Below are 19348 nucleotides of genomic sequence, written 5' to 3'. Positions count from 1 at the left end.
TGACTCTCTAATTAAATTATCATTAGTACGAATACATTAATAAAAAGTTACATAAATTTTCTTTTTGCGTTGATTATGCAAACTCTTCATTTCGTATAATTTACACAAGCAAAATTTATCAAAACACAACAAAATACATACTCCCTCCATTCTTTCGTAAATCATTTTTCTATTTCGAGAAGTTTCCTCGTAGTTGAGTCATTTCTGTATATAATAATTTTTTCTCTTTCTTACTTTATTATCTCTACTTTATTCACTTTTTACTTTATTCTCTCTACCTTTTTTCTCGTTCTTACTTTTTTATTTATTTATCTAACACACTCAACATTCATTTCTTAAATTCCGTGCCGAAAAGTTCCGCCTCAACTATGAGGGAACGGAGGGAGTATTATACCCACTACAAATATCTCTTCCAAAAAGAGCAAAATTTCAAAACCCCACCTTACTCTCAAACTCTATTTAACCACAAACCTAACTCCCATAATTTCATCAAAATTACACAAACTCCAAAATGAACACATTCTCAATTCTCCTAGCTCTCTCCATCACCATCCTCCTACACTTGGCGCAATGTCACATCATTGATGAGCACACCGACCTCGATCTGGTCGAGCTCGAGCTCGACCAGAAAGCTCTGAAGCTGAAGCAAAGCCGCTTCCGCGTCTATTGGCACGACATCCAAAGCGGGAACCACCCTTCATCGATGCCTATCGTGAAGCCCGTTACTAAAATGGGCTTCGGGCAAGTCAACATGATGGACAACCCGCTAACCCTTGGGCCCGAACTGAGCTCAAAGGCCGTGGGAAAAGCCCAAGGGTTCTACGGGATGGCTTCGCAAGAGGAGCTCGGGCTATTGATGGCTATGAACTTCTTCTTCACAACCGGGAAATATAATGGAAGCTCAATTACTATTTTGGGAAGGAATGCTGTGTTTGATCACGTGAGAGAAATGCCCGTTATTGGCGGTTCCGGGCTTTTTCGGTGGGCCCGTGGCTATGTGCAGGCCCGAACCCATGATCTTGTTCTTAAGAGTGGGGATGCCACGGTTGAGTACACTATTTATGTGATGCATTATTGACTAATTTAAATAACATCTTTTTTTTAGCAAATTTATTTTACGTTGTAGGGTGTGTGTTATGATTAAATTATGCGGATTTTCAAATGTTTAGTATCTTGAGAATTTGATTTTTATTGTTAAGTGTGATATGGTTGGTGGGTAAATGCATAATGGGATTTTGTGGCCCGTTTTGCTTAATGGAGTTTCTTGGAATTTTCTCCTTTCTAGTATGCAATTATTATATACGTTGTTTTTTAGTTATTTGATCTTTTTTTTAAATAGGTAAATTTTATCAATACATATAAAAAATAGGAAAATAAAGAACTTATATTGAAGGCAAGGGTACAATAAGGAATATAATGGAATTTTGAAATAAGATACTATTTGAGGATAAAATTAATCTTCGATTAACAAAAAATATATCATCATAAAGCGTCTGGGTAAAGATTTAAGAATCCAATGTACCACAATTAATATACAAAGGTTGAATAGGAGAAAGACTTAATTATTCATCATAGCGTAACAATTAGTTTTTCGTTAATATTGACGTTTGTCGGCCTAAATACTGGTAATAAACTCCAAAATAGCGATTCAATTCACATTCTGTCCATTAAATTAATTTTACAAAAACAAATGATAAAGTTAAATTTTGTGAAAAAACTCTCGAGCTACCATTTGCGTTATAATATTGGATTCCCGCTAATGTTGATTATCAATCTGATTATTAGAACTATTGTTTGCAAATTGCAATTAATAATATCAATGGTAGGACCTGGTTAATTGTAATTATTGAATATTCTCTTTGTAAAGATTAAAGAACAAAGGAATTGATAGTATGAGACGGAATACATTTTCATTTCTCTAATAAGTGGATCATAGAGTTACTCTCAATCTAGTTAAAAAAATGAAACATTTTTCTTTTTGGATTGTCCCATTAAAAGGAGAAACATTTTTATTTTTGGATTGTCCCATTAAAAAGGGAACGTATTCTAAAGTAGAAGCAAAATCATCTCTACTTTTTCTCCTCTTTTACTTTATTCTATTTTCATTAATCCACAAAACAACTCTACATAAAACCTTGTGTCGAAAATCAAATGTTTCATATTTAATTGGGCGAAGAGAGTATATACCACCACTAGTTGTTTTAAAAGAGAAAAAAATATACTTCCTCTGTTCCACTGTAGTAGAAACGTTTCGATTTGAGCACTCATTATTATCATTTTTAAAAAATAAATGCTTAAAACGAAATGCTTTTACCACATTCCGTTAGTCTTTGTAAAATGTATACATAAGAGCATCCACAATGGATGTCCCATCTCACGCCCGATCGGTCGAGATCGGGCTCGGGCATGATCGGGCATCCATTGTAGAGGTCGGGCGTGCCCGAGGACGACCGAGAGTTCGGTCGCGCCCCATCCATCGGGAGTGAGATCGGGCGCCCATTGCAGGGTCGCACCCGATCACGCGTTGGCCCGATCAACGCGTTTTTGATTTTTTTTTTCTTTTTCAATTATTTAAATATACCTTAATTTCACTCATTTTTCACACATCTCTCTCAACTCTCTCTCCATTGCAATATCTCTTTCACTCACTTTTCCAAAATGTTTCCTAGGAAAGATATTGGTCGGTTTATGGAACGCGCAATATTTGCTTTCGGGAACCAGATTCTCGCCGGGATTCGTGCAATACAAGAGCAAGAGCAAGCCGAACAGCAGGCCCAAGAGCAGGTCCCGAGGCCCATCCGCCGACGGACATACGTCCGTCGAGAGCATATCCTAGCTCATCAACGTCTGTTCAAGGACTACTTCGCCGAACATCCCCGGTGGGGCGCGCCGGTTTTTCGCCGACGGTTTAGGATGCGGTGAGAGCTGTTTCTCCAGATTGTTCACGCGTTGGAGGCGCGCGACGAGTACTTCTAGCAGCGGGAAGATGCGGCCCACAGAAAGGGTCCATCCCCACTGACGAAGTGCACGGTTGCGCTTCGTCAATTGGCATACGGCACTACGGCGGACATATTCGACGAGTATCTTCACGTCGGGGATTTTTGTGCGGGCGTTATTGACGCCTTCGGCGCCACATATTTGCGCAAGCCGAATGCCCAAGACTGCCAGGACCTGCTGCGGATGCATGATACGGTGCACGACTTTCCTGGAATGTTAGGGAGTATTGATTGTATGCACAGGGAGTAGAAGAATTGTCCTTCAGCGTGGAGAGGCCAATTCACCAGTGGGTATAAGGGTACCCACCCGGCGATGATCCTTGAAGCAATCGTTGACCACAGTCTTTGGATTAGGCATGCTCACTTTGGCGTGGCGGGGTCCAACAACGACATCAATGTGCTGAACTCGTCCAGTCTCTTCACCGAGCAATGCAATGGCAACAGTCCGGTTATCAGCTTCACTGCCAACGGACGAAAGCATCATATGGGGTACTACTTAGCCGACGGCATTTACCCGAGATGGCCAGTTTTCTTGAAGATGATCTCCTGCCCAACGGGTGCGAGGAGAGAGTTTTTTGCGGCAAAGCAGGGCTGCACGGAAGGACATGCTGCGAGGATTCGGTGTGCTTCAAGCGCGTTGGGGAATAGTGAAAGGCCCGGCTCGTTCCCGGTACAGGCATCATATCGCCAATGTCATGTACGCGTGCATCATCTTGCACAACATGATTATTCACGATGAAGGTCGTGCAGCTAGCCAGTGGTCCGACGATGAAGCCGCTCCGAGCGCAGGTCATGCAGCCCCGCCTGTCGTTCAGCGAGAGATTACAAGCTCAGGAGAGCATGCGCAACCAACAAGCTCATCTTGATCTCATGAACGATATGATTGAAGAAGTTTGGACACGTAGTGGTCGTTGAAATTGTACCTCTTTATTGTAACTTTTTTTTAAAAAAAATTAAGTAATGTATGTTTTTTGCTAGTTCTTTAATTTAGAAGTCTAATTTTACTATTTATAATTGGTAAACATAAAAAAAAAACTAAAATTAAAATTGAAATGAGAAATGGATAATAGATAGGGCATGCGCTCCACCATTGCAGAAAGATAGAGCATGCTGACGTGGCAACCACTAGGGCTCTCAGTAGGGCATGCACTAGGGCATCCATTGTGGATGCTCTAAAGAGGAATTTCGAGAGGTCCAGTTCAAGAAAATTCATGAGTTCCTTTTTAAAATGTTGTATTGTTTTGTTTTGTATTGTATTGGATTTACACATGGCTTGGCATGTAAACATGAGCCAAGCCTAATAAACAGATAAACAGACACAACCATGAGCACTAACTTTGTGCCACAAATGCTGTTAACACTGCTCACATATTCTCCCTAATGAACTGGAGTCCCTCTCTGGCTACCAGGGATGATAATCGGAGATGAGAACCTCACCTTCTTGTGGAGCTTCCTCTTCCCACTCCCTCCCTTTCTCAGGCAAGGCAACGCTCTCTGCGCCACCACCACCTCCTCGTTTGTTGGCCTCTCACTCTCCAAAGGAGAATCCTCTTTCTCTTGCTGCAGTTGCCTCCTCATCTCTTCCCACGTCTCGTAGAACATCTCCTTGTACAACCCTCCTTGCTCAGAATCTTGATCAGAAGTAATACTGTTGTTATGTTTTTGATCATCAGCCGTTTCTCTCCTGTGGTTTCTGTCTTGGTCTTGGTTACTACGACGATCGTCATGATGATGATGATGATGATGATGATCCGTGGTAGATCTCGTATGACTGTGGTGTTGCCCTACCGGAGCCCCTGCCCTTACACAGAGAGTTGGCTCAGCCGGAGGGGGGAGTGGAGATTCGGATGATTGTTGAAACCGATGCATGTTGTCCTTCATGACTTTGTCGACCGTGTAGTGAGGTACAAGGAAAAATACCTCCCCGGGCTTCAGGACCGAGTCGGGTCGGACTACGATCCACGGGTAGTCGAAGAAGTCGGGTCGGGTAATGCAGTACCTAGGGTACCTCCACATGATCTCCTCAGCCGGGATCGGGTCCCGGAATAGCTCAACCTGGCCGCCCGGCCGCACAATCTTAAGAAAGACACTCTTATTTCGAGAATCTTGTTTTTCTTGTCTCTTGAGTTTTGCTAGAACCCCCATTTTTCTTGATTATCGATTGGGGTAGAGGGGGGGCATGAGCCCCCTCAGTGCTCTTTCTTATAGCTAAATGATTACCATATTGTGACAAATTATTAATTATGGCGTGGTATCTAAGGGCTGTCTTCTTGGGATATTTTGTATAGTTTTATTCAAAAAATGTAGGTTGGTTTTGTTTCTTATCTTTCCATGATATTGCTTCATGTTGATATGTGCTATATTATATGGTCTATAGTTTTTATCTTTCTATGTTTGTAAGATTTTCATTTTCCACTATTTTTTAATATGGAATTTGATCTTTGGCTCTCTGCAAGGGGTGATCTTATCTCCCCATCTATCTATATTGTCTCTAGTCCCACATTCATGAAGTGACAAAAATACACCTCATAGTTTGAGGATTAGGTCATCGGGTGCAAGATAAAATCACTACAAATGGCAAGAAATGACAAATTCATGAATAACTAAGAATATAATAGAAAGATACCAAAGAAATTCCTTGGATTAGTACAAGAAAATTAAAATACAAAACAAGACCTCGAACACCACAAAAGTTGAAATGAACAAACACTCATGCTATATGGATTTCCCAAACCCTAAATTTAGGCCGATGATTTGTCCTGGTTCAGCTGCGCCTGCTTGGAGTCATGTACGTGGTCGGGGCCTTGCTGGGAATGGCCGATGAATCGATGTCGCCCACATAGTACTCGTCCAACATTGCCCCCGAAGTTGAGCTGAGCCCGACATCCTCAAAATCATCAGTTGTGTCCTTAGCTACAAGAGGCCTAAAGTTTGTGGTTAAAGAAAAGTAGGAAAGTATAGTTTTCAATGAAAAACACAATAAAACAATCACAAGATTCATTACCACGTGAAAAGTTTGTAATTGAATTGACCAGCTAATAAATGTTTAGGACTAAATTTTAATATACTTAGGAATAAAAATGGATTAATCTATAATATTAAGGATCTGAAACTATCAAACATAATATTGTGAAACCAAAATCATTAAATGGTTCGAATTTTAGCTTGTTTAGTTAATAATCACCAATTAAGATTTGCTTATTCCATAACAATTGAATAACTTTAAAATAATAAATTTAATAATAAAACACCAGAATACATGGACTGTGCTAATTGGTTGAAAGTCGGAGTCTTTTCTTTTTCCAGTCCACAATAGTTAAGGAACCTGTTTGGTGTGTGTGTGTGTGTGTGTGTGTGTGTGTGTGAGAGAGAGAGAGAGAGAGAGAGTTGATTTCCAAGACAAGGTGCATTTAACAAATAAGGGTGAGTAAAAAGAGCATGTGCTTTTTTGATTTCTCATTTGCTCAAATCTAGGACAGAATACAACAGCAATATACATGGAATGGCACGGACCACTATTTCAAGGAATGTTTCCTAGAGTGTGTTTTATACACAACACTAATCAATATTCCCATAGCCTTTGGCCACAACAATAACAACGGCCCAACGGGCAAACAATTATGGCCCCTACCCTACCTCACCACAATAACATTAGAGGGGGCATTAGACAAAAAGGTAACAAAACAAACGAGAGACGAAGCTCTGTACACCTACCTCTACTATCCGTCTCTATCCTCCCGAAGCCCTCGGGGCACTCCTCATATACAATGTCCCCGAAAATTTGAGCACCCTGGGATCTGTTTGTAGAGCTCTTAGATTTCATTAACGTGTCAGATTATCCCGTGCCCTTACAGAAGTAACAGAACCACGGGTGCAAGCTTCACTGAAGAAATTGCAGGTCCAAATTAGCACTGGTATTAACATGCCAAGTAAATATAAAAGTCAATTCAGAAAAATAAATAGGCAATTGAAGAAGAGAAAAGTTTCCAACCAAGGAGTAACATTTTATAAAAATATTCCCACATTAGTCATTTGGTTCTGTCTCCAAATGTTTATTATAATTAGACATCTTATAGACCAGGAAAAACAGAAGATTTCATATTCAATAGCCAATTCTCAAATTATGGATTACTAAAGCATTGAAAAGAGCCTACTCAAAAATTAACTTACACTCCACTAATATCAGTTAATTGGTACATAGCTAAACATAATAGGCCAAGACTGACCTGTACACTGGTGTGCAAGAGTAAGCCGACCAAACATGAGCAGCACTATCATCACCACACATTATGTTGGCTCATCTTCATTCCAAACTTTGGTCATTGGGCCGACCATACAAATCACCTTTACCTGCTTGAACAAGCTGTCCCTGCTGAGAATGTAGAGGTGGTAAAGGCCGCAGGGGCGCTGGTGAATTAGGATGTGAAAGTTGTGACAACTGCTGATGCTGCTGGAAGTGTGCACTAACATCGTGTTTACTAGATGGCAAGCTGGCCAATGCCCTCTGGCTCAGTTCTTGGCCTACCTGAGTGACAGAATCACAAGCATTTGCTGGCATTGACACCATTCGACTCATATTTGTAGAATGTCCATCCAATGATTGTTCTGATGCATGTCCATCCAATAATTGTTCTGAAGCATGCCATTGATGAGTATTGGCTGAAGAGGCAATCGTTGCAAAGTTAGTTCCATTACTTGCGGTCTGAGGTAACGTTGTTGTGGCAAGCATCTTACTAGAGCTGCTCGTCAGGTGCTGATCAGCATCAGAATTTACTGTCTGTGGTTTTGCTGGATCAGTATTTGTCGGGCGATTTGGCTGCAGTCTTTGAAGAGCTAATTGGTTTTGGTTCACTAGCTTCTGGTGGGATATTGCCTGTTGGTGGTTTGAACTAGACATGGCTGAAGGCACAGCTGGAACATGACTTTGACTACTACTATCAGGCTGAGAAGTCATTTGATATAGGTGCTTGGTTGATGAAGCAGTGTGTCCAGGATAATTCTTTTGCTGAGTAAGGGACTTGTTAGGTGGACGTGGAGACGCATATTGCCCTGTTGGGACTGGCTGCACAGTATTTAGTGCAGAATTTGTAAATGAGCCCTGATTGGACATTAAATGAGTGGATGTATCTCCTTTATCGGAACTCTGATTCCCAAGACTCGTGGAAACCCCATTTTCTAATGAAGGATCAACTGGGACGTTCTGATGCATCATCAGGCTACCTCTCCCAATTCCTTTGGCAATCTTAGCTGGCTGTTGAGCCTGTGACTGCTGCCGCTGCTGAGGATGCTGTCTGTTAGCTTGCGAAAGCTTTTGTTGCTGCCTTTGTCGTTGCTTGGCAGTCAGATTAGGTAGCCCGCTCCCACCAGCTTGAGCATTCCGTACACCTACTTGACTTGGTAATTGATGCTTTTGCTGATGCTGGGGCATTGAAGAAACTGCTGCCAATGGAGAAAGTGGTACAGGTTGTGTAGCTGTTTGGGGTTGAACTTGTGAACTATTTTGTACTGTAGGTGATATAGGGAGTTGAGAATGTGACTGTACATGTGGCATCATAGAACTAGATGCAGCAATCTGTGGCTGCTGTGGCGGTACTGGGTGCTGCAGCTGCTGCTGCTGCAGAAGACGATGTTGTCTCTCTTTAGCCATGCGAATTGCATAGGCTTGCTGTTGGGGATTTGGGGCATGATTAGTGGGTCCTTGAAAATGTGGGTGATGAGGACTAAGGACTTGGGGCTGAGGTGATACTGGATGGGACGGCTGATGATGGAGAGGGTATGATGATACTGGTGGAGACACAGTCTGATTAGGGAAGGCTGAACTCAATCCACCAAAGTGAGGCACTTGGCTGTTTCCTGGTGACGCCTGCATTTGAAGCTCAGGTGCCATTTGCCTCTGTGAATCCTGACTCAGGCCAGGCTACAAGACAACATAATTATCTGTTATTGGAAGTACAGACATATGCAACTGTGAAACATAAGAATATCAAAAGGTAGAGCTCCACTTAAAAGAAAAAATAATATGAAAATGATTGTCATTCATGATCAGACAAGAGAATGGAGTTCAAGTTCAATTGGGAATATATATCAAGAAGAAACTCTACTCACACAAATTTTGCATTTCAAAACCAATAAACAGTAAAGGCAAGCAACACATTAAACTCAAGCTGGAAGAGAATGTTCTTTTTTGTGGGTATGTGCAGAATGTTTTGGAAATAAGAAGTGGGTTGCAGGAGTTGTTAGCCAGAAAAGATAGAATGTGATAGAAGGCTGCTTGCCTGACTAGGTGAAATAGTAGAGATTACGGTATTTTTACTCATAAAATTAATCTAGAAATATGTATCAGAAGATGAGAAAGGAATATTATTGCATACCCGCATCATGTGCATAGGTTCACGAGGTCTCAACATGGAATTTCCTTGACCAGTGCCTACTCCAGAGTGCACATTTGCTGATGATATACCAGGGGAAACCATACTCCCAGAGTTAACCATAGAGGATGAAGCAATGGCTTGGAACCCAGGCCTTGCCATTGGCATGCTTCTATTAATACCGCAGGGTAAACCCATGCCATTGCCACCAGGAAGTAAATGGGTACCACGATCAGCTCCTGGAACAACTCCAGAAGGAGAGAGATTAGGCTGAGGCACATTTCTATTAGTCATCATATGGTTATACTGCTGCATTCTCTGCTGTTCATCGGCTAAAGCAGGTCTAGGAACAACAGATCTACCATCCCTACATGAAAGCATATAACTGAGTACGCAATCAGAATTAACTGCAGAATCAGAAAAAGACTAGCCCTCAACACAATACCTCATAGAGCCTGGTGAAGATGAAAAGTTATTGCCATACGTCATATTTGGTGATCCTTGCAGTGCAGAAGCAGCACCAGATGAATGATGCAACGGTGTTACAGGGCCCTGATTTGCAATGGGTAATCCACCAGGATGTGGCCCTTGATAACCAATAGGAAGTATGTCTGGGCCAGTAACAGTGGCATCACAGATATCCAGAGGGCTTCAAAGGTTCAAGACTCATCAGATTAAGAGAGTAGAAAAAAACATTTACGGAAAGTAAGGAAATGTTTCAGCAGTTTGAAAGACCCAAAAAACTACAAGAATTTTGATCAGGAAAAAAAAAAGTGCACTTGATTAAAAACAATAAAAAAACTTACGTGAGAACAGGGGCTCCATTCAGGTTGTTTGGACAGACTTGGGACAGTGCAACTGCATGAGAGCCATGAGGTTGCTGGAGTTGTTTGGGATCCTGATTGTTATTCTTAAAAGAAATCAAGTAAAAAAAATAAAACACAATCATGACCAAAGTTAAAGCATAAAATAAATATTAACAATGATGCTAAATTTTTTTTAGTTAGGGAAATGACAGAAATAATAGTTATCCAGTATCTTAAACCTTAAACGTACGAACAAGAGAAGATAACACATTTGAACAGGCATTGCAAACAAATAGGGAGCTTCAACAACAGAATCTCCATATATAATATCGGACATCCCATTCAATGGCATCTCTTTTAGCAGTATTAACAATTAAACATGTCATTCAATACCCGAATCTCAACATATTTATCGTATCAAAAGTAGCTAAGAATCAAAACACACAATGATAGATCTTGATATTAGGTCACGCCATATGAGATGATGTCACATTGGATTAACTTGGTTTAAGTACCTGGTTTTTACAGTATTGTTGTCTCTTCCCAATTACGATGATTTTCTCAAAGTGAGATTTGAGGGTTTCTTCTTCCATTGGCCCCTGCAAACGTTGAAACAGCTGTCTGGCGCTTCCCTATATTAAACAGAAAGAACATGTATTGTAACAAGCAACTGTATAGAACAAGAATACAAGGAATTAAAAGAGGGCATTGTACCTTGGGAATGCCAGGCAATGTAGAAGGATAAGGTTGAGAAGACCCTGAGTCTTCAGCACTATCTGCTCCATCAACAGAAGTTCTATCCATCAAAACATTGTGTCGCTCCTTGCATTCTTTAGCTTTGCGAAATATGCACTTTACATGAAAAGAAAGATAGTACTTAGTATGTTAGAAACTAAAAAGTACTAACTTTGTCACAAAAAAAAGTCACAATCAAAATAGTCACAAGATCCTCCTACTTTTAGCAACCTACCTTGAACTGTAGAGTACTGTTTATAGCATCGCTAACAAGCTCCCAGTTTGGGCCCAAGTCATGTGCCAGGACAACAAGTGCCTAAAATTTTCATTACAATCTTTAAATGATAATACCTATACAAGTAAGCACTAAAAGACAGCCGTATATTAGGTCTTAAATGCATGGTGAGTATTTCCTCATGTAATATACATGCAAAGTGTATATGAAATCAAACCTGGTCCTCGAAGAGCGTCCATGGGCTTCCTGAACCCAACTGCCCAGTAGGCACCTGAGAAGAATCAAGATGCATAACCAGAGTTTATCCAACACTAACAGCAAAAAAAAATGAAAGAGGGGAAGCTCCCAATGGTAAATGTACCTTCAGAATCTTTGGCTTTCTACCCCGATCCCGACCACCAAGCAGTTTAATAAATTTATTTGGATTAGACATGTTACTCATTTGGGAGACTGCTGGGGAAGGAGCAATATTCTCAAAAGAGTTCTCTTGTGATGGACGCATAATCTTTGGTTTCTTTATCACCGGTTGACCATATAAACCTTCAGAGATGATATATAATTACAACAGTAGAAATAAACAAAATCAATACTGAAATCATTAATGAGTTGAGGAGGACAAGTTTTACCACTGTTACCATTAGACTCCAGTTGATGCCTTTTCTTTAAGTTATCCCTCTGAAACTGCAAAGAGAGAAACAGCATCCAACATCAAGCGGAGACATCAACACAATTACAAGGAATAAGAGAAACATCACTCTCTAAACTGAACTCCAAAAAACAGAATGAATTATTTTTATTGTCTTTTTATTAATTGTATCAATTCAAATAGACATTTCATTTTCATCAAAATAACAAATTAGATCACTTAGATAGCAAAACACAAAACCAAACTCCAGTATATCTTATATGAAACGATAATCAGCAAGTTTTGCAACAACACAAGGCCTATTACTCAAAAACTAAGTTTACCTTTAAAACAGTAGTATAAGTATAAGCAGGGTTAAGAAGAATAATTGAAGACTCACAAAAACCCTCAGAAACCTTATATGCATCTACAATGCATCTCTTATCAATCTACAACATCTATCAACAAACACACAATAAAACAAAAAAAGAAAAGAAGATTATAAATTCACCTGCTCCATTTGGAAGGTAGGATCAACCTGCCATCTTGGTTCGTAAGAAGCATTCTGTGTCAGAACACCAAAGGGAAATAAGACATGGGTGAATTACAACAATTGATGCAAATATATTCAAAACCATATGGCATTGGTTACCAGATGCTTGGGTTTCTTCTTTTTCTTATGTTTTGTCAGGACTTCTGCCGAGTGAAACGGTAATTGATTATTGAAGTCCCCACTGGACTCAACTTCCAAGCTATTTGGAACAAATGATCCGTCGCGCAGAGTTGACTGTTCATCCTGAAATGAATCTGTATCACCACTCGAAGCATCTGTTCTATTAGGTACCTGAATGCATCCAGAGGTTCCTGCACTAAATGGGCTGATAACTCTCCTGGAAGCAGTCCGGACACGTTTTGTTGGGATTGAAACATTAAGACTGCCACCTGGACGCTTCACCATCAAAGCAGTTGGTTGATCGACAACTTTATTTTCAGCATATTGCATTGGCAAAATGTCAGAGCTTACTTCATACGATCTCACCCCATAAGCATGAATCAAGTGTTTACGCTTCTTTTGGCCAAATCGTGAGGACTTGCTACTGTGAAAGGTCATTGGCATGTCATATAGGCTTATGTCCCCCTCGTCGTCATCATATGGAATATGGTGAGCCTCAAAGTCTGCAGTTCAATTGAATATACACAACAAATAATTTAATAATGAAATATGGAAAGAGAACCAAGCAATACCTATCAGATTTACCTGCATTGGCATCATATGCAGATGTTTCCACTTCCTCTTGGGCAATTTTTACTATGTTCTGGGCAATAATATGATCAGTTTTAGAGACTAGATAGAAGGTTACATTACTTACATACCAAAAGGCTAACAAATGATACAAAAGAACTCACATAGTAATCTTATGCTTCCAAAGAAAGTAAAACTGGGTTCTCCAAAAGAGAGATGACTTTCATGAATTCTTTAGTCAGTATGGAAATCTTATTATGATTGGGTATATTGGGACCACAATCAAACCCTTTAATTCAGGAAAAGGTTCCACTGCGCTTAAACAGATATTTATATAGATACTAATTCCCATGGAAAAACATTCTAGTGGGGAATGGGGGCTGGGCACATATTTAACTAAGTCAATATATTTGGCTTTGTAAAGGCAAAGCATGTGTTCTCAAAAGCTAACATGTCGGTAGCATTGGCTCATCTAAAAGCACCCAACACATCAACTTTACTTCTCACAGACAGGTTACATTAGTTATTTATAATTATTCTTTCTTAAGAAAAAGATATTGCAAATATAATGCAGTGAAACATAGATGATTCCCACAGCATAAAAGTGAGCCAGAGAAAGCACTTACCTCACACCGTGCAAACTGTGATATTATTGAGAGTCTATAGGTCTCCATGGCCCCAACAGGGACTGTATAGAAGAGATTCTCCTGAAAGTCAGAATTAATATATAAGTCAACCAGACGTTGATCATTTCAAGAGAAATTCTTGAAGGCATCCACGTGTACAGCTTAGAACCCATTACAATCATGTTACATGCAGAACTAAAATGAGGGATTGATAAAAACAGTAGGGAAAGAAGTATGAAGGAATGATGAAGAGGGCATCATGATATTCTGTTAAGATTTCATACCTCTATTAAACTATCCTCCCCCAGAATCCCCATGTCAGATACTCTATCTGGAATCAGTGGTTCCTCAGTTTTGTTATCACTAACGTTGAAATTGTTATGTTTCAAAAATCTCACTGCATAAGCCTTAACAGCAAGGGTATCATCCCTTTTATTTTCCTTCCCGGGTATCACTGTCTTTGCCTGTCAAACCAAAAATAATCATAATCAAAACCATAATTTTCTGCCCATCTTTCAATCTACCAAACATTTACTAGCAATAACTTTAACAACTTTATCTTTAAAACAACCCAGCCTAGCAGATTAAAAACATTACTCGCAGTAAATAGCAAGCCAGAGTAAAGCTAACTTGTTAGTTCAGCTGGACAAAGAACTCCCAGCTGGAAATCATACATTGTTGTTACTATATAAAACAGTGGTTTAAAAAAATCCCAGGAAAGTCTGTTTATGCATCCATTGACCATTTACCGAGCAAAGAAAAAGACCTTCTATTAACAAAATTAAAGAAAAATTACTACAACTCACTATGCATAGCTCATAGTGCAAAAGTACACCTTCCTTCTTAACCTTTTACCAAATAAATAAGAACTAGAACTCAGTCCACACATATTAAATTTGCTGGTTTGTACATTTCAATCAGATTATATCATTTGAAAGAAGTACAGAAAACAGACATAAAGAAACCCAAATCACACAGAAGAAAATGGTTTGACCTATAAACAAAACACCTATTAATGGATTAGACACAGCCAAGAATAGTCACAACATCAACTTAAAAAACATATATATACCTCAACCAAATGCCAGAACTCCATGATAGATTTTGCCAAGGTATGAGCAACTTTTTTTGCCTCCATACCAAAATTGTTCTCATGCTTTCTCAACTGACAAGCAAAAGCAGCTTGGGAAGTTATTTGAGCTGCAGCAGCTATTTTCCAAGCACGCTCCTAAACAACCAGGAAACTCTCTACGTAAGCATAGTGATAATGTGATATATATCATCTCCAGCAAAGAAAAACACTATAATGCTTATTCCCAACAAATTATATACTCCCTCCGTCCCATTTAAAATGAAACATTTGGGAATCGGCACAAGATTTTATGTAGTGTTGTTTTGTGAGTTAATGAAGAGAGAGTAAAGTAAGAGAGATGAAAAAAGTAGAGATAGAGTTGTTTCCATTTTAGGAAACGTTTCATATTTAATGGGACAACCTAAAAAGGAAAACGTTGCATTTTTAATGGGACAGAGGGAGTACAAAAAAATATAAACAGCAGGTAAAAATCTGAACTCAAAACAATGGTGTTGGGAGAACTTTTAAGAACAAACCTGAGCAAAATCATTAGCTAACCATGCCATCTCTTCAAGCACATAATCCCAACGAGATTTTGGACGTATTTTTCTCACAGAAGTCACATCAGATAACTGTGCTATCCTCTTCCGTTTTGCCTACATTGTATCAGATATTTGGTACAAAAGTTCATGGAAACATGCTGAACCGTAACTAAGTTAGACAAATGAAATGCAAACACAACAATCTAACCTCGATAATTAGTGCTTCTTTCAAGATTGAATCTTCATCAATTTCTGGCTGTAGTTTTGAATTTGAACAGGGAGAAGTTTGAGCCTCAAGGGAAATAGTAGAATTCTTAGTCAAAGATCCACCATTCAGGAAATCAGAAGTTGAAATATCAACAGAATGCTGATTCTTAACCAAGCATGGAATCTCGCCACCCAGTCCAAGATTTCCATCCAAAGCAGGATTAGTTTTTTTTTCTGAATCTGGCCCCCTTGGTTCAGAAGGTTCCATTGATTCATTAACAATTTGATTTTTCACCTCATTCTTCATAGAAGATTCACTTTCATTCAAATCTTCATGTTTCCATTTAAATCCATTCTCTTGCTGCATTAAACATGCTGAGGAGCTCTCTGGGTTGTCAAGAGCACAACCACCAACACCTCCTGTCTGTTGCTTTCCAACAAGCTCGTCACTTTCTACCAATGTTGTTCTGTCTGGGGGTAAGGTCTGATCTTTGATCAACCCATTTACATTGGCATTTGTAATTTTCTTACATATATCACCATCATTGTTTCCATCAATACTTTTGCTGGTCTGTGCATAAGATAATGAAGAATCCAAAACCTTCATGTCGCACAAGTCAGTTGTGTTTTGAGGATCAGATTTTGTTCCATCCTTTTCACTGCTGCTTCCATTGATTCGACAGGAACTAGATTCATTTTCAGTTCTATTGGCAGAGTCAATTTGCTGGCATTCAATAACTGCAGAATGCATCTCTTCCATTGCATGTAAGGCCTGAGATCCATCAAAAGTTATTTGAATGCAAGTTTCTAGAGCACCCGAGTGTGATTGTTGATTACATTGATCATCCAGAGGGACCTTAGAAGCAATATTCTCTGATGCAGAATCCTCCACAAGAACACATTCAAGTGGCTTTTTAGATGACTCTTCAGCCTTTCCATCCCCTAACTCCATATCCTGTTGTGTGTCCACCAGTTCAGCTTTGCCACCATCTTTAGCACATATAGGATTTGAATCACAATTCTTTGATATATTCTGAATTTCTGCTTCAGATATTTTTCCTTTAAGCTCCTCTCCATGACGAGAAGGTAGAGAAAAGACATCACTGCCATGACTTGTATTTACATCAATTGAACTCAACCTAATCCCATCACGATTTGGACGAGACCTATTCCTTCTCTTATATGCTTTCCTAGGTACACTAAAAGCAGCTGCTTCACCATGTTCCCGAGTCCTACTCCCATCTATGTGAGATAAATTTTCTGGTAGAACAATTTTATTACTACTAGGATGTAATGAAATCTTATCACACCCATGCTCACCATCAAATAGCATGAGATTATCAGCACTATTGGGTTCACAAGAATTAGCCCCGAGTCTACCACTACTCTCCACAGAGTCTCCATGGGGTGATGCAGTAAACGCAAAACTGCCTTTTGCTTCACTGCAACTCCACACAAATAAATAAGCATAATATTCAAAAACTCTGCATAGAAGAGATACTAATGTCCATCTTATACCTGGTAACAAGGTGATCCTGATGTTGATTGGTCAATGAAGTTGACTGGACACTACCTGAAGCAGCATCTCCAGGCTTAAGTAAATCTAATGGATTCCCACCCTGCCAACAAAATGGAATCAAGTGCTGCAACATGTTTGATATACATTGATTAAAAGATCAAGTTACAGCTCTATACTTTTTCAAGAAATTCCAATTCTCTTTTTGTTTCATCCCGGACATTATACTCTTGCCTGTGGTCACAAGGAAAATGTTCACGACAATGCAATGAATGATGAATCCTTGAGAGTTTTGTGCAGCTGCATAATAGAAAAGTTATGCATCATGGCTATATTACCTGAGCTCTCCTTGGATCCTTTCAATTGCTAATCGTCTGGGAGAAGTTTTGTGAGCAATAGCAACTCCACCTTCCACAACTCCTCCCATAGACTCAACTTCAGCATCTACCAAGAGAACAGACGGTGAGTCACATCCATGCATCCCCCAGTTCAAAAGCTACAGATTACTGCCTCCATGAACTCAAGACCAAAAGCAAAATCCTAAGGAACAACGATGCAGCTTATTATCCACTAAAGAGTTCTGCATAGTATATATGATATTAACTCAAGTTTGTTTATGAAATACATAGGATGTAGTAATAGTAAAAGGGAGGTTCCATTTGCTCTGTCCCCAGCATTGTGGTGGATGTGATGGTCTCGCAGAGTAAGGATAACGATCTCAGATATATAGTCTCGCAATCGCTAGTTTACTAACAATGTAAGTATGTAACATAATATCACTTGAAGCCTAAGAACCTTGGCTTTGGTAATTAAACCATTTTGAAGGAAGTTGAATAATCCAAATTGCCAATGTGCCGTCAATATATCGCTCTTTTATCAATCATATAGGAATTCAAGCGTAAAACATGCTTTATTCTGAATTTCAAGAGAAATTAGGTACACTAAATATTGCTGTGATTGGCCAAAGATGAAGTCACAATAAAGACAAAATTTGCACTCATCCAAATCAAGAAACCTTGTTTATTCATACCACACAAACACAATATTATAAAATCTTCAAAATAAGTACAAAGGTACATTCTATATTCACCACATTTCAAAATTCATATCCACGTGCAATAACAATTCCATACATTTTAAGTCAAACGAGTTATGTCTCTCACCACCCTAAGGCTAAAAGGCTGGTAAACAACGGCAAGAAGTTCTAAAACATAGCAGAAATGAAACAGCTAACATAAATAGGAAGCACGGAGTGCATGCATAACACATGATCTTAACTGTCCATTTGCTACTCAGAGACATATTAGTTCGTATTGCCATACCCGCCCATCTGATTCATAGGATTACTATGGTACAAATACAATAAAGAATAAAACTCTCTGCCAAACTAAGCAGAAAGATTCACAACTAAGCAGATAGAATTTTAATGAAACATGCACTTCCCTCCACCTCCTCTCAAGTTCAAACTGTCATAACTGATCAACTTAAAGCTTCAGACCAGTAAACGCAGAACTCAACTCATTCAGCATGCAAAACCATGTAAAACTCATACAATCATGCGCCCATGATTGCAACCTCACATGCAGCAAACTCGAAATCCACACAGCACTTCAACGAAATGCACGACACGAAACACGTAGACATCGACTCCACATCAATTCCCCAAATTCCAAACCCCTAATTCAACTACAAGCTTGCAGAAGAATCCCAATGTCGTGACAAACTCGGTCTGAGCTCAAAATTCTAGGGTTTCCAGAGCTAGGAACGCGAGGATAATACCTCAATTGCGATTGAACATGAGCGAATTGCAGCTTGGGGCTCGCAAAATAGGCCCCCTCGGCCCCTAGGGTTTTGCCTCTGAAGGCACAAGGTACCTCAACTCAAAGGCAATGATTGCATATTTTGCCCTATAGCACCTGACTCTATCAGAGGCATTCCCGCTATAGCATGGCAATGAAGATGAACGTATACATACAAACACGTGTATGTATAGGTCAGTGCGTGTAAATGCGTGTGATTTTGATTTGAAATGAGGCTGCGATTCGTCCCCCTCGTTGGCTCCCCGAAACTTTCTCTCTCTAAAATTGTATTCCAATATATTTCTCTCTCTAAAATATTGTAAAAACAATTTTGGGCGCGAGAATACGGGCCAGGCAAGCCGACTAATTTTTCAGCCTGGGCCTCCTATTTGGGCCTTTTTTCGAACTTAGTATTTAAGTGTGCCTAAATCTAAGATAGTCAAAAATAAGTTAGTTATCAATTTAGTTGCATTAAAAGCTTGAAGATTTTTGTATTTTTGGAAGAAAAAAATGCTTCTGGTGAATACGAACAGTTATTTCTCATTTATCGTGCTAAAATTTCTTTTTTCGGGCATTTC

The 19348-nt window shown here is 39.5% G+C and overlaps 2 protein-coding genes and 1 pseudogene across 3 annotated transcripts; 2 read left to right on the top strand and 1 right to left on the bottom strand.

The window, feature by feature from the left end:
• Nucleotides 1–474: 474 nt before the first annotated feature.
• Nucleotides 475–1113, top strand: LOC125201837 (dirigent protein 22 pseudogene; annotated as a pseudogene).
• Nucleotides 1114–3309: 2196 nt separating this feature from the next.
• LOC125195311 (uncharacterized) lies at nt 3310–3911 on the top strand. Its single transcript, XM_089065099.1, has 2 exons — nt 3310–3666; nt 3738–3911. The coding sequence occupies exons 1-2, from the start codon at nt 3310–3312 to the stop codon at nt 3909–3911; spliced, it is 531 nt and encodes a 176-aa protein (XP_088921225.1).
• A 2509-nt stretch (nt 3912–6420) lies between these two features.
• On the bottom strand, nt 6421–19068 carry LOC125215766 (chromatin modification-related protein EAF1 B-like). 2 transcript variants are annotated; one of them, XM_048117307.2, is made up of 23 exons: nt 18751–19068; nt 17310–17511; nt 17151–17205; nt 16974–17074; nt 15457–16897; nt 15243–15362; nt 14707–14862; nt 13919–14098; nt 13635–13715; nt 13024–13081; nt 12418–12941; nt 12277–12330; nt 11767–11821; nt 11502–11680; nt 11358–11411; nt 11141–11221; nt 10885–11022; nt 10686–10802; nt 10171–10274; nt 9810–10013; nt 9368–9731; nt 7223–8913; nt 6421–6879 (listed from the first exon to the last, which is right to left on the bottom strand). In XM_048117307.2, the coding sequence occupies exons 2-22, from the start codon at nt 17450–17452 to the stop codon at nt 7300–7302; spliced, it is 5823 nt and encodes a 1940-aa protein (XP_047973264.1). In that variant the 5' UTR covers nt 17453–17511; nt 18751–19068; the 3' UTR covers nt 6421–6879; nt 7223–7299. The 2 variants fall into 2 exon arrangements, with proteins under 2 accessions (XP_047973264.1, XP_047973294.1); XM_048117337.2 differs by having other exon boundaries at nt 10171–10262.
• Between the last annotated feature and the right edge of the window lie 280 nt (nt 19069–19348).

Source organism: Salvia hispanica, chromosome 2, assembly GCF_029641045.1.
Source record: "Salvia hispanica isolate PSC_SH4W2 chromosome 2, Shi_PSC_v1, whole genome shotgun sequence".
In the NCBI taxonomy this organism is placed as follows: Eukaryota; Viridiplantae; Streptophyta; class Magnoliopsida; order Lamiales; family Lamiaceae; genus Salvia; species Salvia hispanica.
Note: the sequence above shows the minus strand (reverse complement) of the source record. Positions and strands in the feature narration are given on the sequence as shown.

What these genes read in the sequence shown, in the direction of transcription:
- LOC125195311 (XM_089065099.1), top strand. Translation starts at nt 3,310, where the DNA reads ATGATCCTTGAAGCAATCGTTGACCACAGTCTTTGGATTAGGCATGCT. An exon ending in AAAGGCCCGGCTCGTTCCCG is followed by an intron (nt 3,667 to 3,737) that starts GTACAGGCATCA and finishes TTCACGATGAAG; the next exon opens with GTCGTGCAGCTAGCCAGTGG.
- LOC125215766 (XM_048117307.2), bottom strand. Translation starts at nt 17,452, where the DNA reads ATGCATGGATGTGACTCACCGTCTGTTCTCTTGGTAGATGCTGAAGTT. An exon ending in AATTGGAATTTCTTGAAAAA is followed by an intron (nt 17,075 to 17,150) that starts GTATAGAGCTGT and finishes TTTTGTTGGCAG; the next exon opens with GGTGGGAATCCATTAGATTT. An exon ending in CACAGTTTGCACGGTGTGAG is followed by an intron (nt 13,082 to 13,634) that starts GTAAGTGCTTTC and finishes ATTATTGCCCAG; the next exon opens with AACATAGTAAAAATTGCCCA.